General features: G+C 37.0%; 2 protein-coding genes across 9 annotated transcripts; both read left to right on the forward strand.

Moving 5' to 3' along the window:
• Positions 1 to 231: 231 nt before the first annotated feature.
• LOC116345634 (spectrin alpha chain) lies at positions 232 to 11,981 on the forward strand. Of its 5 annotated transcripts, none has more exons than XM_031775138.1 (11): positions 232 to 386; positions 1,889 to 2,016; positions 2,118 to 3,034; positions 3,364 to 6,473; positions 6,798 to 6,848; positions 7,659 to 9,582; positions 9,663 to 9,948; positions 10,029 to 10,346; positions 10,563 to 10,592; positions 10,989 to 11,589; positions 11,675 to 11,981. In XM_031775138.1, the coding sequence occupies exons 3-11, from the start codon at positions 2,158 to 2,160 to the stop codon at positions 11,801 to 11,803; spliced, it is 7,326 nt and encodes a 2,441-aa protein (XP_031630998.1). In that variant the 5' UTR covers positions 232 to 386; positions 1,889 to 2,016; positions 2,118 to 2,157; the 3' UTR covers positions 11,804 to 11,981. The 5 variants fall into 5 exon arrangements, with proteins under 5 accessions (XP_031630998.1, XP_031631000.1, XP_031631001.1 ...); XM_031775139.1 differs by lacking the exon at positions 232 to 386 and adding an exon at positions 1,211 to 1,306; XM_031775140.1 differs by lacking the exon at positions 10,563 to 10,592.
• Positions 11,982 to 12,982: 1,001 nt separating this feature from the next.
• LOC116345636 lies at positions 12,983 to 14,818 on the forward strand. Of its 4 annotated transcripts, none has more exons than XM_031775151.1 (5): positions 12,983 to 13,155; positions 13,241 to 13,269; positions 13,328 to 13,431; positions 13,518 to 14,225; positions 14,290 to 14,818. In XM_031775151.1, exons 3-5 carry the CDS (start codon positions 13,342 to 13,344, stop codon positions 14,728 to 14,730), a joined length of 1,239 nt encoding a protein of 412 aa, XP_031631011.1. In that variant the 5' UTR covers positions 12,983 to 13,155; positions 13,241 to 13,269; positions 13,328 to 13,341; the 3' UTR covers positions 14,731 to 14,818. The 4 variants fall into 4 exon arrangements, with proteins under 4 accessions (XP_031631011.1, XP_031631010.1, XP_031631014.1 ...); XM_031775154.1 differs by having other exon boundaries at positions 12,984 to 13,155; positions 13,376 to 13,431; XM_031775150.1 differs by having other exon boundaries at positions 13,241 to 13,431.
• The last annotated feature ends 549 nt before the right edge of the window (positions 14,819 to 15,367 follow it).

The raw sequence follows: 15,367 nt of genomic DNA on the forward strand, positions 1-15,367 counted from the left end.
TTGAATTGAGCGCCATCGTTCAACAGATAGATTCATTCAACACAAATTGACAGATGACGCCATTTTTTCTCTCCCTCTCATTCTCTTCATGTGAAAATGTTATTCACTTGTCTGCGGTGTATCGCATACAGCACATAAAACCAATGAAATGGGTGCGAGTGAGACAAACAGCGTCCACAACGCAGCGTTACCGTCTGTGCTGTATTGTTTTCCATTCTGACATCGACAGATTGCGCCGCATAAGCAGTGCGAAAGAAGACATACAAGCAGTAAGACGACGACAAAATCGATTTCGTGTTTGGACGTGACAAATCTAAGAGGAAAAAAGTTCTGTATCCAACAAAAAAAGTTTTTTTATATCAAATTCTCTGCAAAACAAAAAACAAGTAAGTGATTAAAGTTCGAACGATTTTGGGTTTTTTTCTCTTGAAAAATGCATAAAATTGTTTGAATTGAGTGTTTATTATGCCACACCCAGGCAATTTCTTTGCATATTCACTGAAAATCGAGTGAGAGAAATTTCGTTGTAATTTCACTTTGTGTGTTGCGGTTCTATTTCGAAGTTCGTGGCAATTGAATGTCGTTTAAAATTGGAAATAAAATGAAACATTTTTGTTTTTGGAATGAGAAACAAAAGTAAAAAATGATCAAAATTCAAGTGTTAAATTGTGGCGTTCTAATTAGAACTTCCAGGTTTTATTGAACGAATTTCTATTTTTTTTTCATGGAATCATTGAATGTTTGAAGCGATGAATAGAAGAGAAGAGAGCACAAAAAAACATGATGGCTACCCGCTATATGCAGAAGTACAAACACATACCATTTTTCGTTCTATTTTCGATGTGATGACGTAAGACTATGATTGTATGCGCTCTCGGTTTGCTTGGTTTGCATGCCTATGACAAGGCCTTAGCACTGTTCTTTGAGTGCTTGTGTGACTGTGTGCGTGAGTGTGTTTGCATGTGTGGATGCGTACGTGTTTTGTCGTATCGACGAGAAATGAATATGAAACGAGAAACGAAAACAAATGAATAACTGAATTTGAAGCATTCCAGTGCGGCATTTCAACTACATAAATAGGCAACAACATAACATATATTGCGAGAGAGAGAGAGAGAGAGAGAGAGAGAGAGAGGAAAAGAAGTGGCAAAAGCGAAAAGGAGAGAAAATACGTATGAACTCATCCGATTGAATTACGTGCTTAGAACGAGCGTTTGATTTGAACAAAATGTACTAAGCTAAGCATAGAAATAGTTGAATATATCCGTTTGAACGAATTGTAATCGAAGTAATCGTTGTTCCTCTTGTATGTACATTGAGGTTTACGCCAAATGATTCTATTGAAAAAAAATGTTTTGTGTTTTTTTTTTGTACCTCGCACAGTGAATCGGAATGATATAATAATTGGTTCCTCATTTTTCAAGTGGATTTTGATTCTCATTTAATTTTATGTGTTTTTTTTTCACTTCTTCAATTGACTCACGCATTCCAGTCGGAATTACGGTCGACCTTTACTGCATACACGCAAATTAAAATTGAGATCATTGTTTTTATATTTTGGTGTTTGTGTGTGTGTGTGGAGCGCGCAATGTGTTACAAAACGATTATGTCAGAAATGATGATTTGAAGGCGTCAACCATTCGCCATACCACATCACACTTTTTTTATTTGTTTCTATAGCAAAATTCCATTTTGTTAGCCATTTCGATAAGATTTTAACAAAATAAAATAACCAAAAAACAACAAGCACGACCGTGCGCAAATTATTATCATTAGCTCAAGTTTATTTTAATCGGAGATAACTAATTTTCATTCCATTTGTGTTGCTCATCCGATAGATAACATGTTTTTTCTGTTTGTTTTATCGTTCCGTACTTTTTCTTTTTAGTTGAACGTCTACCAGAAAATCTACAAAGATAAACGAATTTTCCACGAATCGAAACGAAATTCCAGAGAAACAGAAGAATTTAACAGTATTTTCACCGATCTATATAGCCGATATATTTAACGATTAAGGTAAACACCTTCATGATATCAATTGTAATTTCTGTCTGCTCTTCGTTTCGACACTTCTGTTCCTAAATCACTTTTTGCTTTGTTCCCATTTCCACCGACAGATAGAAAAATAATTTTAAAAAAACAACAGACTCTAACAAAATGGACCAATTTACGCCGAAAGAGGTGCGTATTCTCGAAACGGTCGAAGACATTCAGGAGCGTCGTGAACAAGTGTTGAATCGTTACAATGAATTCAAAGTAGAAACGCGTCAGAAGCGTGAAAAATTGGAAGATTCACGTCGTTTTCAATATTTCAAACGTGATGCCGACGAATTGGAGAGTTGGATTCAAGAAAAATTACAAGCGGCCAGCGAAGAAAGCTATCGCGATCCAACAAATTTACAAGCAAAAATTCAAAAGCATCAAGCATTCGAAGCTGAAGTATCGGCCCACAGCAATGCCATTGTTAGCCTTGACAATACCGGACAAGAGATGATAAGCCAACAACATTTTGCATCCGAAACAATTCAACGGCGTTTAGAAGAATTGCATCGTCTATGGGAATTGTTATTGTCACGTTTGGCCGAAAAAGGCTTAAAATTGCAACAGGCATTGGTGTTGGTGCAATTTTTACGCCATTGCGAAGAGGTCATGTTTTGGATCAAAGACAAAGAGGCCTTTGTCACAGCCGATGAATTCGGACAAGATTTGGAACACGTTGAAGTGTTACAACGTAAATTCGATGAATTCCAAAAGGATATGGCATCACAAGAATATCGTGTCACCGAAGTCAATCAATTGGCCGAGAAATTACTACAAGATGGCCATCCTGAACGTGATACCATCAATAAGAAAAAAGATGAACTATTTGAAGCATGGCAACGCCTTAAACAATTGGCCACATTGCGTCAAGAGAAATTATTCGGTGCGCATGAAATTCAACGATTCAATCGTGATGCAGACGAAACAGTTGCATGGATCGCCGAAAAAGATGTCGTCTTATCATCAGATGATTATGGCCGAGATTTGGCTAGCGGTAAGAAAAACGATTTACTTTTCATTTGTTGAGCAAATTTTGTTGTGTAGTTGAAACTAGAGCCAAATCAGTGCCAAAATACTAAAATATTACCGAAAGTACTGAAGAAATACAAGGAAGTACCTAAAGCACAAAAAACACCGAAATACCCAAATTTTTCTACGTTTGTCGGTGGTCATTATGGTACTCACCGTATCTCTTCTGTACTTTCGATAATGTGTTTGCAGTAGTATTTTTGGTATTTTGGTACAAATTCACCCTTTGGCGTGAAAGCAAAAAAAAATTTGGATTTTCTTTAAAATAAATAAATATTTTTTTCCATCCCATAGTTCAAGCATTACAACGCAAACATGAAGGTGTCGAACGTGATTTGGCCGCTTTAGAAGATAAAGTATCAACATTGGGCGCTGAAGCAAAGCGTTTGTGTGACATCCATGCCGATCATAGCGATCAGATTCGTGAAAAGCAATCCGAAATCGCTGCATACTGGCAATCATTGACGGCCAAAGCAAAAGAGCGCAAACAAAAATTGGACGAATCATACTTTTTACATCGTTTCTTGGCCGATTTCCGTGATTTGGTATCATGGATAAATGGCATGAAAGCGGTCATTTCGGCTGATGAATTGGCCAAAGATGTGGCCGGCGCTGAAGCGTTGCTTGAACGTCATCAAGAGCATCGCGGCGAGATTGATGCACGTGAGGATAGTTTTAAAATCACTACCGAAGCCGGACGTCAATTGTTGGAGCGTCAACACTATGCAGCTGCCGAAATTCAAGAGAAATTGGCCGCATTGGAAAATGACAAGAGTTCATTATTATCATTGTGGGAAGATCGTCGCATTTTGTACGAACAATGTTTGGACTTGCAATTATTCTATCGTGACACCGAACAGGCTGACACATGGATGGCCAAACAAGAAGCATTTTTGGCCAACGAAGATCTTGGCGATTCACTTGATTCGGTTGAAGCATTGATTAAAAAGCACGAAGATTTCGAAAAGAGTTTGGCCGCCCAAGAGGAAAAAATCAAAGCGTTGGACATTTTCGCAACGAAATTGATTGATGGCCAGCACTATGCGGCCGATGATGTTGCACAACGTCGTGCCATGCTATTGGCACGTCGTTCAGCGCTATTGGAAAAGTCAGCGGCACGTCGTCAATTGCTCGAAGATTCAAGTCGATTCCAACAATTTGAACGTGATTGCGATGAAACGAAAGGATGGATCAGTGAAAAATTAAAAGTTGCCACCGATGACAGTTACTTGTATCCAACCAATTTGAATGGCAAAGTACAAAAGCATCAAAATTTCGAGCAAGAGATCAATGCAAACAAGAGTCGCATCGAAGATATTACAGCAACTGGCAGCGATTTAATTGAGAAAAAACACTATGCAGCCAATGAAATAAATGCACGCATGCAAGAGATTGTTACGTTGTGGGAGACATTGGTTCAAGCATCCGATAAAAAAGGTTGCAAACTTCAAGAGGCATCACAACAACAACAATTCAATCGCACCATCGAAGACATTGAATTGTGGTTGAGTGAAATTGAAGGTCAATTATTGTCGGAAGACTATGGCAAAGATTTGACCAGCGTACAAAATTTGCAAAAGAAACAAGCATTGCTGGAAGCCGATGTAATGGCCCATCAGGATCGCGTTGAAAGTATCAAAGTAACGGCAACCAAATTCATTGAAAGCGATCACTTTGACGCTGACAATATTCGTAACAAAGAAGAAACGCTAACAAAACGTTATGCAGCACTTGCCGCCCCAATGACCGATCGCAAAAAGCGATTGAATGATTCATTGCAGGTGCAACAATTGTTCCGTGATTTAGAAGATGAAGCCGCATGGATTCGCGAAAAGGAACCTATTGCTGGTTCAACAAATCGTGGCCGTGATTTGATCGGTGTACAGAATTTGATAAAAAAACATCATGCCGTTTTAGCCGAAATCAATAATCATGAAAGTCGTTTGGCAGGCGTTGTTGCATCCGGCGAACAAATGCTCGAAGAGCATCCATACTCATGCGACGAAATTCGTTTGCGTCTCGATTTACTCAAAGAGCAATGGGCATCGTTGAAAGAGAAGGCCAATCAACGTAAACAAGATTTGGAAGATTCATTGCAAGCCCATCAATACTTTGCCGATGCAAATGAGGCCGAATCATGGATGCGCGAAAAAGAGCCAATCGTATCGAGCACCGATTATGGCAAAGACGAAGACTCATCGGAAGCTTTATTGAAAAAACATGAAGCACTTGTGTCCGATTTGGAAGCGTTCGGCAATACAATTCAATCGCTGCAAGAACAAGCGAAGAATTGTCGCCAACAAGAAACACCCGTTGTTGATATCACTGGAAAAGAATGTGTTCAAGCTCTGTACGATTATACAGAGAAATCACCGCGTGAGGTGTCTATCAAGAAAAATGACATTTTAACATTGTTGAATTCAAACAATAAAGATTGGTGGAAAGTCGAAGTGAACGATCGTCAAGGTTTCGTACCAGCCGCTTATATCAAGAAAATTGATGCCGGACTCAGTGCCAGCCAACAAAATTTGGTCGATGGTCATTCAATTGCAAAACGTCAATCGCAAATAAATGCACAATACGATAATCTATTGGCATTGGCACGTGAACGTCAAAATAAATTGAATGAAACAACAAAAGCATACGTTTTGGTGCGTGAAGCAGCCGATTTGGCTGCCTGGATAAAAGACAAAGAGAATCATGCACAAATTGGTGATGTGGGCGATGATTTGGAAGAGGTTGAAGTATTGCAAAAGAAATTCGATGATTTCAATGATGATTTGAAAGCTAATGAGGTACGTTTGGCCAGTATGAATGAAATCGCCATCCAATTGACATCATTGGGACAAACTGAAGCGGCCATGAAAATTCAAACGCAAATGCAAGATTTGAATGAAAAATGGGCATCATTGCAACAAATCACCGTTGAACGGGCCAATCAATTGGGTTCGGCACATGAAGTGCAACGTTTCCATCGTGACATTGATGAAACAAAAGATTGGATCAGCGAAAAAGAAGACGCATTGAATAATGATGATTTGGGCAAAGATTTGCGCAGCGTTCAAACGCTACAACGAAAACATGAAGGTGTTGAACGTGATTTGGCCGCACTACGTGACAAAATTCGTCAACTTGACGAAACAGCCAATCGTTTGATGCAATCGCATCCGGATACAGCTGAACAAACGTACACCAAACAAAAAGAAATCAACGAAATGTGGAATCAGATCATCACAAAGGCAACGTCACGTAAAGAACGTCTACTTGATTCATACGATTTGCAACGCTTCCTAAGCGATTTCCGTGATCTAATGGCATGGATTAGCTCGATGATGGGACTTGTGACATCCGAAGAATTGGCCAACGACGTTACCGGCGCCGAAGCATTGATTGAACGTCATCAGGTAGGTTCATAGACTAAATTCGAGCCCCTCCCTCCCAAAAAAAAAAATCATATAAGTATTCTAGGTGAATGGTTGATGTTTTTGTCATCCTAGGTCTGATATTTTATCGGTAAATCATTGTGTCATTGATCAACCTCTCCTCTATACAATTTTCTTTTCATTCATGTCAATTGTTATTTTATTAAAAAAGAAACCTGTTTTTTCTATTCTTTTTCTGTTTCGATTGTTTTCATCGTGCCTTATTTTGGTCGTTATTTGTCTCGCAAATCATCCCGATTTACGTATACACACAATATCCACACATAAAATGCATTCACATTTTAGAATCATCGTGCTGAAATCGATTACTTTTATGGCATACCTCAGGTGTACTTGGTACATATCAATATTTCTATCTCTCGCATTTGGTTTTCAACGAGTGATTTATCATTTGCTGTGTGTGTGTGTTTGTACAAAACTAAACGATTTTTCATTGAATTAGTTCATCTTTATTTTCAGTTGGTTTTCTTAACATATTTAACATATTCGTTTAAAAATTTACTTTTCATACCTTTTTGTGAGCCGTGTATTTTGTCAGAACATTTTACTCGAATTATTTGTGATTGCAAATTTTTAATTTTTGAATTTTGACACTATTTTAGCATGAAAGATGTAATTTATATAGAAATGTGCTTTAAACGTGTGTTAATTCAATGTTTTTTTATGTTTTTGTTGTCTTTGTTTCGGATTAACACTTGTCTTCCAAGTTGACCCCAAAATAATAATGATAACAAATAATTTGACACCGTTAGATCCCGAAATGAAATCCAGTGATGATTTCACTCCACTCCACCTGTTTTTTTAACCTCCATATTTTTTAGATGTTTGCATTGATCATCAATGGACGTAAGTCCTATGATTTTCAGCCTAATTTCAACTGTCACCTTGTTTTTGTGCTACTGACTTTGGGTCTCACTTTGTGCAAACGATGAAAGTTTTTACTCCAAGTGGGAACTATACTACATACTCCAGTTGCCCAATACAAAAAATCAATTGTTTTTGTCAATGTGTTTGTGTTTTTACCCTTTAGTTTCGCACGTTGCACACTAAATCAATATCTGTACGATAGAATGAAACTAATTATCGTATTTTTCTCTTTCTCTCTCCCTCTCATTTTTTTATCCATACAAAAAAAACCGACCACAGGAACACCGAACTGAGATTGATGCACGTGCTGGTACATTTGCTGCATTCGAGCAATTTGGCACCGAATTGTTGCAAGCAAATCATTATGCTGCGCCCGAAATCCAAGATAAAATCGATGAATTGGCAAAATCACGTGAAGAATTGGAAAATGCATGGACCGAACGTCGTTTACAATTGGATCAAAATCTTGATTTGCAATTGTATTTGCGTGATTGTGAACAAGCCGAAAATTGGATGTCGGCCCGTGAAGCATTTTTAAATGCTGAAGAGGTCGATTCAAAAGGTGACAACGTCGAAGCACTCATTAAAAAGCATGAAGATTTTGACAAAGCTATCAATGGTCATGAAGAGAAAATTGCCGCATTGCAAGTGCTTGCTGATCAATTGATTGCGCAAAATCATTATGCGGCTAATTTAATTGATGACAAACGTAAACAAGTGTTAGAACGTTGGCGTCATTTGAAAGAAGGCTTGATTGAGAAACGATCACGTTTGGGCGATGAACAAACATTGCAACAATTCAGTCGTGATGCGGACGAAATTGAAAATTGGATTGCGGAAAAATTGCAATTGGCCACCGAAGAGAGTTACAAAGATCCGGCCAATATTCAGTCAAAACATCAAAAACATCAAGCATTCGAAGCCGAATTGGCGGCCAATGCTGATCGTATCCAAAGCGTATTGGCAATGGGCGGTAATTTAATCGATAAACGTCAATGCAGTGGCAGCGAAGATGCGGTACAGAAACGTTTATCACAAATCGCCGATCAATGGGAATATTTGACGCATAAAACAACGGAAAAATCGTTGAAATTGAAAGAGGCAAATAAACAACGTACATACATTGCGGCCGTTAAAGATTTAGACTTTTGGTTGGGCGAAGTGGAAAGTTTGTTAACATCAGAAGATGCTGGCAAAGATTTGGCGTCCGTACAAAATTTGATGAAAAAACATCAATTGGTTGAGGCCGATATTCAAGCGCATGCTGATCGCATCAAAGATATGAACAATCAAGCTGATTCATTGGTTGAATCCGGTCAATTTGACAGCGCTGGTATTCAAGAGAAACGCCAATCGATCAATGAACGTTATGAACGTATTTGCAATTTGGCCGCACATCGTCAGGCACGTTTGAATGAAGCACTTACATTGCATCAATTCTTCCGTGATATTGCCGACGAAGAGAGTTGGATCAAAGAGAAGAAATTGTTGGTCGGCAGCGATGATTATGGCCGTGATTTGACCGGTGTACAAAATTTAAAGAAGAAACATAAGCGATTGGAGGCCGAACTTGGTTCACACGAACCAGCCATTCAGGCGGTACAAGAGGCCGGCGAAAAATTAATGGACGTTAGCAATTTGGGTGTACCAGAAATTGAACAACGTTTGAAAGCATTGAATCAAGCATGGGCTGAATTGAAAAATTTGGCCGCAACACGTGGCCAAAAATTAGACGAATCATTGACATACCAACAATTTTTGGCACAAGTTGAAGAGGAAGAAGCATGGATTACAGAAAAACAACAATTGCTTTCCGTTCAAGACTATGGCGATTCAATGGCAGCCGTTCAAGGGCTATTGAAGAAACATGATGCATTCGAAACTGATTTTGCCGCACATCGTGATCGTTGTTCATTGATTTGCGATCAAGGTGCACAATTGGTGGCCAATAAAAATCATCATCAAGACAGTATTTCACAACGATGCAATCAATTGCAAAACAAACTTGATTTGTTGTCATCGTTGGCAGCACGTCGCAAGGGTGCATTACTTGACAATTCTGCCTACTTGCAATTCATGTGGAAGGCCGATGTCGTTGAAAGCTGGATCGCCGACAAAGAAAGCTACGTACGATCCGAAGAATTTGGTCGCGATTTATCCACCGTTCAAACGCTATTGACAAAACAAGAGACATTCGATGCAGGTGAGAATAAAACAGTTTTCTTTTCCTTCGAATTCGGTGTGCCACTGGTATTCAATTTACACGTTTACATTTTGTTTTAGGTCTTAATGCATTTGAACAAGAAGGAATTCACAATATTTCCGCACTAAAAGATCAATTGATCAATGCCAGTCATGCACAATCGCCGGCCATTTTGAAACGTCACGAAGATGTGATTGCACGTTGGCAAAAATTGCGTAACGCATCGACCGAACGTAAAAATCGTTTAATTTCGATGCAAGATCAATTCCGTCAAATTGAAGAATTGTATTTGACTTTCGCAAAGAAAGCATCAGCATTCAATTCATGGTTCGAAAATGCTGAAGAAGATCTCACCGATCCGGTTCGGTAAGTGATGAACACTGTCAAGCCAATTTTCTACAGTCGACAATTAATTTCTGGTCATACTATGTTTCGCCCAATTTTAGGTGTAATTCGATCGAAGAGATTCGTGCATTGCGTGAAGCACATGCTCAATTCCAGGCCTCTTTGTCATCAGCCGAAGCTGATTTCAAAGCATTGGCTGCACTTGATCAAAAAATTAAGAGCTTCAACGTCGGACCAAATCCATACACATGGTTTACAATGGAAGCGCTCGAAGATACATGGCGTAATCTACAAAAGATCATCGAAGAGCGTGACGTTGAATTAAACAAAGAAGCTCATCGTCAAGATGAAAACGATAAACTTCGCAAAGAATTTGCAAAACATGCCAATCTATTCCATCAATGGTTGACCGAAACAAGGTACGTACATTTCATTTACACGAATATACCAACAGAATACCAAATTCAATTTCTACAAACAACAAAAACCAAAAACAAAACAAATCATATACTCAGAACAGACAAAACAAAACAGAACAAAAAAAACTTTCATACATTTTTTATTACAAATTTTTTATTTTCCATTAAAAAAAAAACCAAAAAATTCAAATTCAATGGTCTAAATCATCTAAACAGATTCTACATTCTGGGCTGGAATGTCGATGGGTAAATAGTTGTGGTGACACAGATTTTCAATTCAATATTTGTGCAACATAACAACAAACAAGCATCTAATTTTTGTTTTAAACTTTAAGAGCAAATCACACCATCTCGTTCGCCATTTGCTTCGGTCTTTTGTTTAACAACAGATCGACCACCAGTGTGCGAGAGTTGCTTCAAACCATATATTTTTTTTGCTGATTCAAATAAGAAAAACAAAAACACCGGCACTTGAGCGCGCACCCATTTGTCGTTTGTTTCGCTTTAGCCATTAACAATATAAAACAGCAAACAATGCTAACCCATTAAGCAAAATGCATTGTTGTGACACACTAGGACCGTTCTATTTTTTTGTTACAAGATTTTGTTAGTAATCGCAAATGTTTCCAATTTTTCATGCAGAACATCGATGATGGAAGGATCAGGAGCGTTGGAACAACAATTGGAAGCGCTGCGTTTGAAGGCGGCCGAAGTGCGAGCCCGTCGCGGTGACTTGAAAAAGATCGAAGAACTGGGTGCATTGCTCGAGGAGCATTTAATTCTTGATAATCGTTATACGGAACATTCAACCGTTGGTCTGGCACAACAATGGGATCAATTGGATCAATTGTCAATGCGTATGCAACACAATCTGGAACAACAAATTCAAGCGCGTAACCATTCGGGTGTATCGGAAGATTCGCTCAAAGAATTCTCAATGATGTTCAAACACTTTGACAAAGACAAGAGCGGCAAATTAAATCATCAAGAATTCAAATCATGTTTACGAGCGCTTGGCTATGATTTACCAATGGTCGAAGAGGGACAACCCGATCCAGAATTTGAAGCCATTTTAAGTGTTGTCGATCCAAATCGTGACGGTTATGTATCGCTACAAGAGTATATTGCATTTATGATATCGAAAGAAACCGAAAATGTTCAAAGCTACGAAGAAATCGAAAATGCATTCAGAGCCATCACTGCCTCCGATCGTCCGTACGTTACACGGGATGAATTGTATTGCGTATGTATTGGATTTTCATTGAAAAACTGATTGCCGAAATCAATTTTATGTAATTATATTATTTTCATTGCTTTTCATTTCACAGAACCTCACTCGTGACATGGCGGATTACTGTACCAACCGTATGAAACCATTTATCGATCCGAAGACCAGCCAACCCATCAACGGTGCCCTGGACTATATCGATTTTACACGCACGCTATTTCAAAATTAAGCATTTTTAGATCAAATTATACTTATACACATTAACACATACACACACACACAACTAGAGTTATTATAATAATGGGTTAGATTTCTATATTCTAGTGTTTGTTTGAGCTTTTTTTATCCATATATTTACAGAATTCGTTTGTGTCTTTCAATCATCAAGAAAAAAAAACAAAATTTTTAAGCATGAAAACAGCAAAAAAAAAAAATATTATAAAAAGAATCTACTATTATCATGATTAGAGCACATGCTTAGAGTATACACAAAATTGCAAACAATTTTATTTTAAACGGTTGTTGTTAAAACATCCAAAACGACGTAAAAACATTTTTGACATCATCCGAAACAAAAAGATACGCATTTGAATGGTCCTTGCTTATTATTATAATAAACATATTCAAAATGAATTGGTTATGGAGTTTTTTTTAACTTTCAAAATAAATCACAAAAGAACGAAGAACGACGAGAGAAAAGAAAAGACGAGTAAGTATATTTAACATTTATGAATGTTTTTATTTCTTAATTATTTCTTCCGACCATTGAGTATGTACAATTATATTGACAAATAAAAAAATGATTTGACCTATTGATGGAGGTTAAAGCATCTCTTTCCTAACTTTATTGTTATAATAAGTACATTTCACCTTTCGCTCTCATGATGAAAGTTCCAACACTCCAAATCAAATATGATGTTGATTTCGATGCATGTGTGGGTACCAAATTAGTCTCATATTTGAATTGACTTTCACCTAAAAAAACAGTGTTTGTGTTGTATAATAGGTGCCATTTTTTATTATAATTCTCTGAATTCATTTGTACCGATTTGTACGGTAAACAAAACTTAAAAAATAAACATAACTGAATTGAAATGTGACTTCATGCATAAGTTACTTCCAGCGCCGAAAAAAATACGAGAAAAAACCATCAGAACACTCCTCTCCAGCTGATGAATTAAAATGGGGTCACATGAATCTGTTCTCGTATGACAGTAAGTCGTTTCCATACAATAATTTATTTTCAAATGAATGTAACACTGTTCGCTCACTCATACAAGCACTTGACTAGTATACAGATGCAAACAGTAAACCCAAAATGTTTTAAGTGACATCGCTGTTCTATGACATTTCTATTTAGTTTGCGATCAAATACAGTTTATTGTTTATGTACCGATATTTGGGCTATTGCTAGGTGCAGATAAGATACTGAAGTTATATGAAAAGTCTATTGATATTATATCAATATCAGAGTTTGCAATTTATTATTATTATTATTAACCAAACATATTCGGTTTTTCTGTATTCCAAGCTGATTCAAGCACATAAAACTGTGTGCTGTTCAATTTAATTCGCTGAGCGGTAAAGATTCAAATTGAGCAATAAATGTTTTCATAAAATTGTTTTTATTGAGCATTGAAACCAATTGAATTTCGTCATTTTTTAGTTCATCGGTACATTTAACTTCAGCCAAAAGTGAGTGTTGTGAAATTCTGTGTTTAATTACATTTTGTATGCAATTAAAATAAAAAAGATCTAAACAAGAGAATGTTCGATCTTCTGCAACATGCATCTAAAATAGCCGAGAACGAAGGATTCTGTGATTTTAAAATCGAAACAAAAAATGGTTCCAATCAGGTAATATAACATCATTCGAAAATATTTTCCACAATCGTAATTCACTAAGTAAAACATCACGTTAAATCTATTGAAAATTGCACCAGGGTGATAATTACGTGAGCATTTTGACTGCAATTACAATAACTGGAACAAAAGTACAAAATGACAAGCTATATCAAGATGAATTGCATTTGTTATGTAAAATGCCACCGTTGGATGAGATGAAACGTAAAGATTCTGCAACGAATGCAATGTTTCGCCGTGAAATTTATGTGTACAAGAATGTATTGCCAGCATTTATCGCATTTCAGCGTGAAAAGGGATTGAGCGCAGTGGACTCATTTGTATCATTTCCAAAGGTATTTGAATCCGAAATGAGCGAAGAAAATGAAACTTGTTTTTTAATCATGGAAGATTTGCGACCGAAAAATTTTGAAATGTGGCCCAAGGAACAGACAATCGCCATCGATCATGAGCTACTCGTTATGCGTGAACTGGGCAAATTGCACGCTGTGTCATTTGCGATGAAAGATCAATGTCCCGATAAATTTGATGAATTCAAATGTTTACGCGATCAACACTATGAAAATGCACTTGAAAATGACGTTGGCGAATTTGTGAGAAAAACCATTGGCACAACCACGGAAATATTGGAACAACCCAAACATAAAGAATTTATGCAAAACTTTCGAAATGCCTATTTGGATATGGTCAGAGATTACTTATTAGGCGAATCGAGTGAAGAGTTCGCGGTGATCAATCATCAAGATTGTTGGATAACGAATTTTTTATTCCAAAACACCAATGACAATGTATCTCGATATATAATTTTAAATTTAATTGATAGTTTAATATGAATTTCTATTTGGTCTTTAGAAAACTACACCGAAATCGATGTGCTTATTGGATTGGCAAGCGGCTCGTTACTGTCCCCCGGTGCTTGATATTCTTTATCACGTTTTTTCATCAACGGATCGTGAATTTCGGGATAAACACTATGATACATTGTTGAAAACATACTACAGATCGTTGAGCGAAACAATTGAAAAACTTGGTAGCGCTCCCGAAAAATTATATACTTACGATGATTTTCAACGGCAATTAAGAAAATTTGGCGCATTTACAGTGTTGTGTGCACCGCTATTAATATTATTAAGAGTTACCAAGGCGCATAACGAAACGAGCACAAATGACAACGATCAAGATAAGCGTGATGCAGTTTTTAATAATTTTGATGAAACGCAAAAAACATACGTCAAAATGATTAACGATCTGTTTCACGATCTTGAAAAATATGGTTATATAATGATTAATTAAAACTGAAAATAATTTCATGTTTGAACGACTTAATTCAAATAGAGTGTTTCTCTTTCAAATAAAACCAATTTATTGTTTTGACACTGCATTTTCGATTTTTTAAAATACTAATTAATATGCTATACCGTGCATGATGCTAAATAAAATGGTGTGCATTTTATGGTTGTCTCATTTCTGGAGCTTTATTTCCCTCTCGCTTTATGTTGTCCAATAACAACTTGAATTTCCATATCGCTGCATTGAGAAGTATTATTAGGTTATAAATTATTATGCTTTAATTTGATGACTTTCAGTACGTGGATGACTTTCAGTATTTCATTTTTATATTCAAACTGATTAAGATATCATGGCCATTAAGCCCAACAATGTGAAACGGTTCTACTATGTGAAACCAACTACTGTCTAAAAAGAATAAACAATTTTAAAGGTTGATAAAGATAAAGGTCCCTTAAAGCCGAATTTGCTTTTCCCACAGTGAAACAATACTGTAAATCTAAAAAAGTTTTGATATACAATTTTGGCGACGCGTTTGCTCATTACATGTTAATATTGCATCGCCTCTTTCACTGCCAATTAATATCACATAAAACCAGACAATATATTTGAATTTTGTCATCTGGATATTCCAGCTCATCTG

This window comes from Contarinia nasturtii, unplaced genomic scaffold, assembly GCF_009176525.2.
Source record: "Contarinia nasturtii isolate CC-2019 unplaced genomic scaffold, AAFC_CNas_1.1 Cnas_scaffold_1371, whole genome shotgun sequence".
Classification (NCBI taxonomy): Eukaryota; Metazoa; Arthropoda; class Insecta; order Diptera; family Cecidomyiidae; genus Contarinia; species Contarinia nasturtii.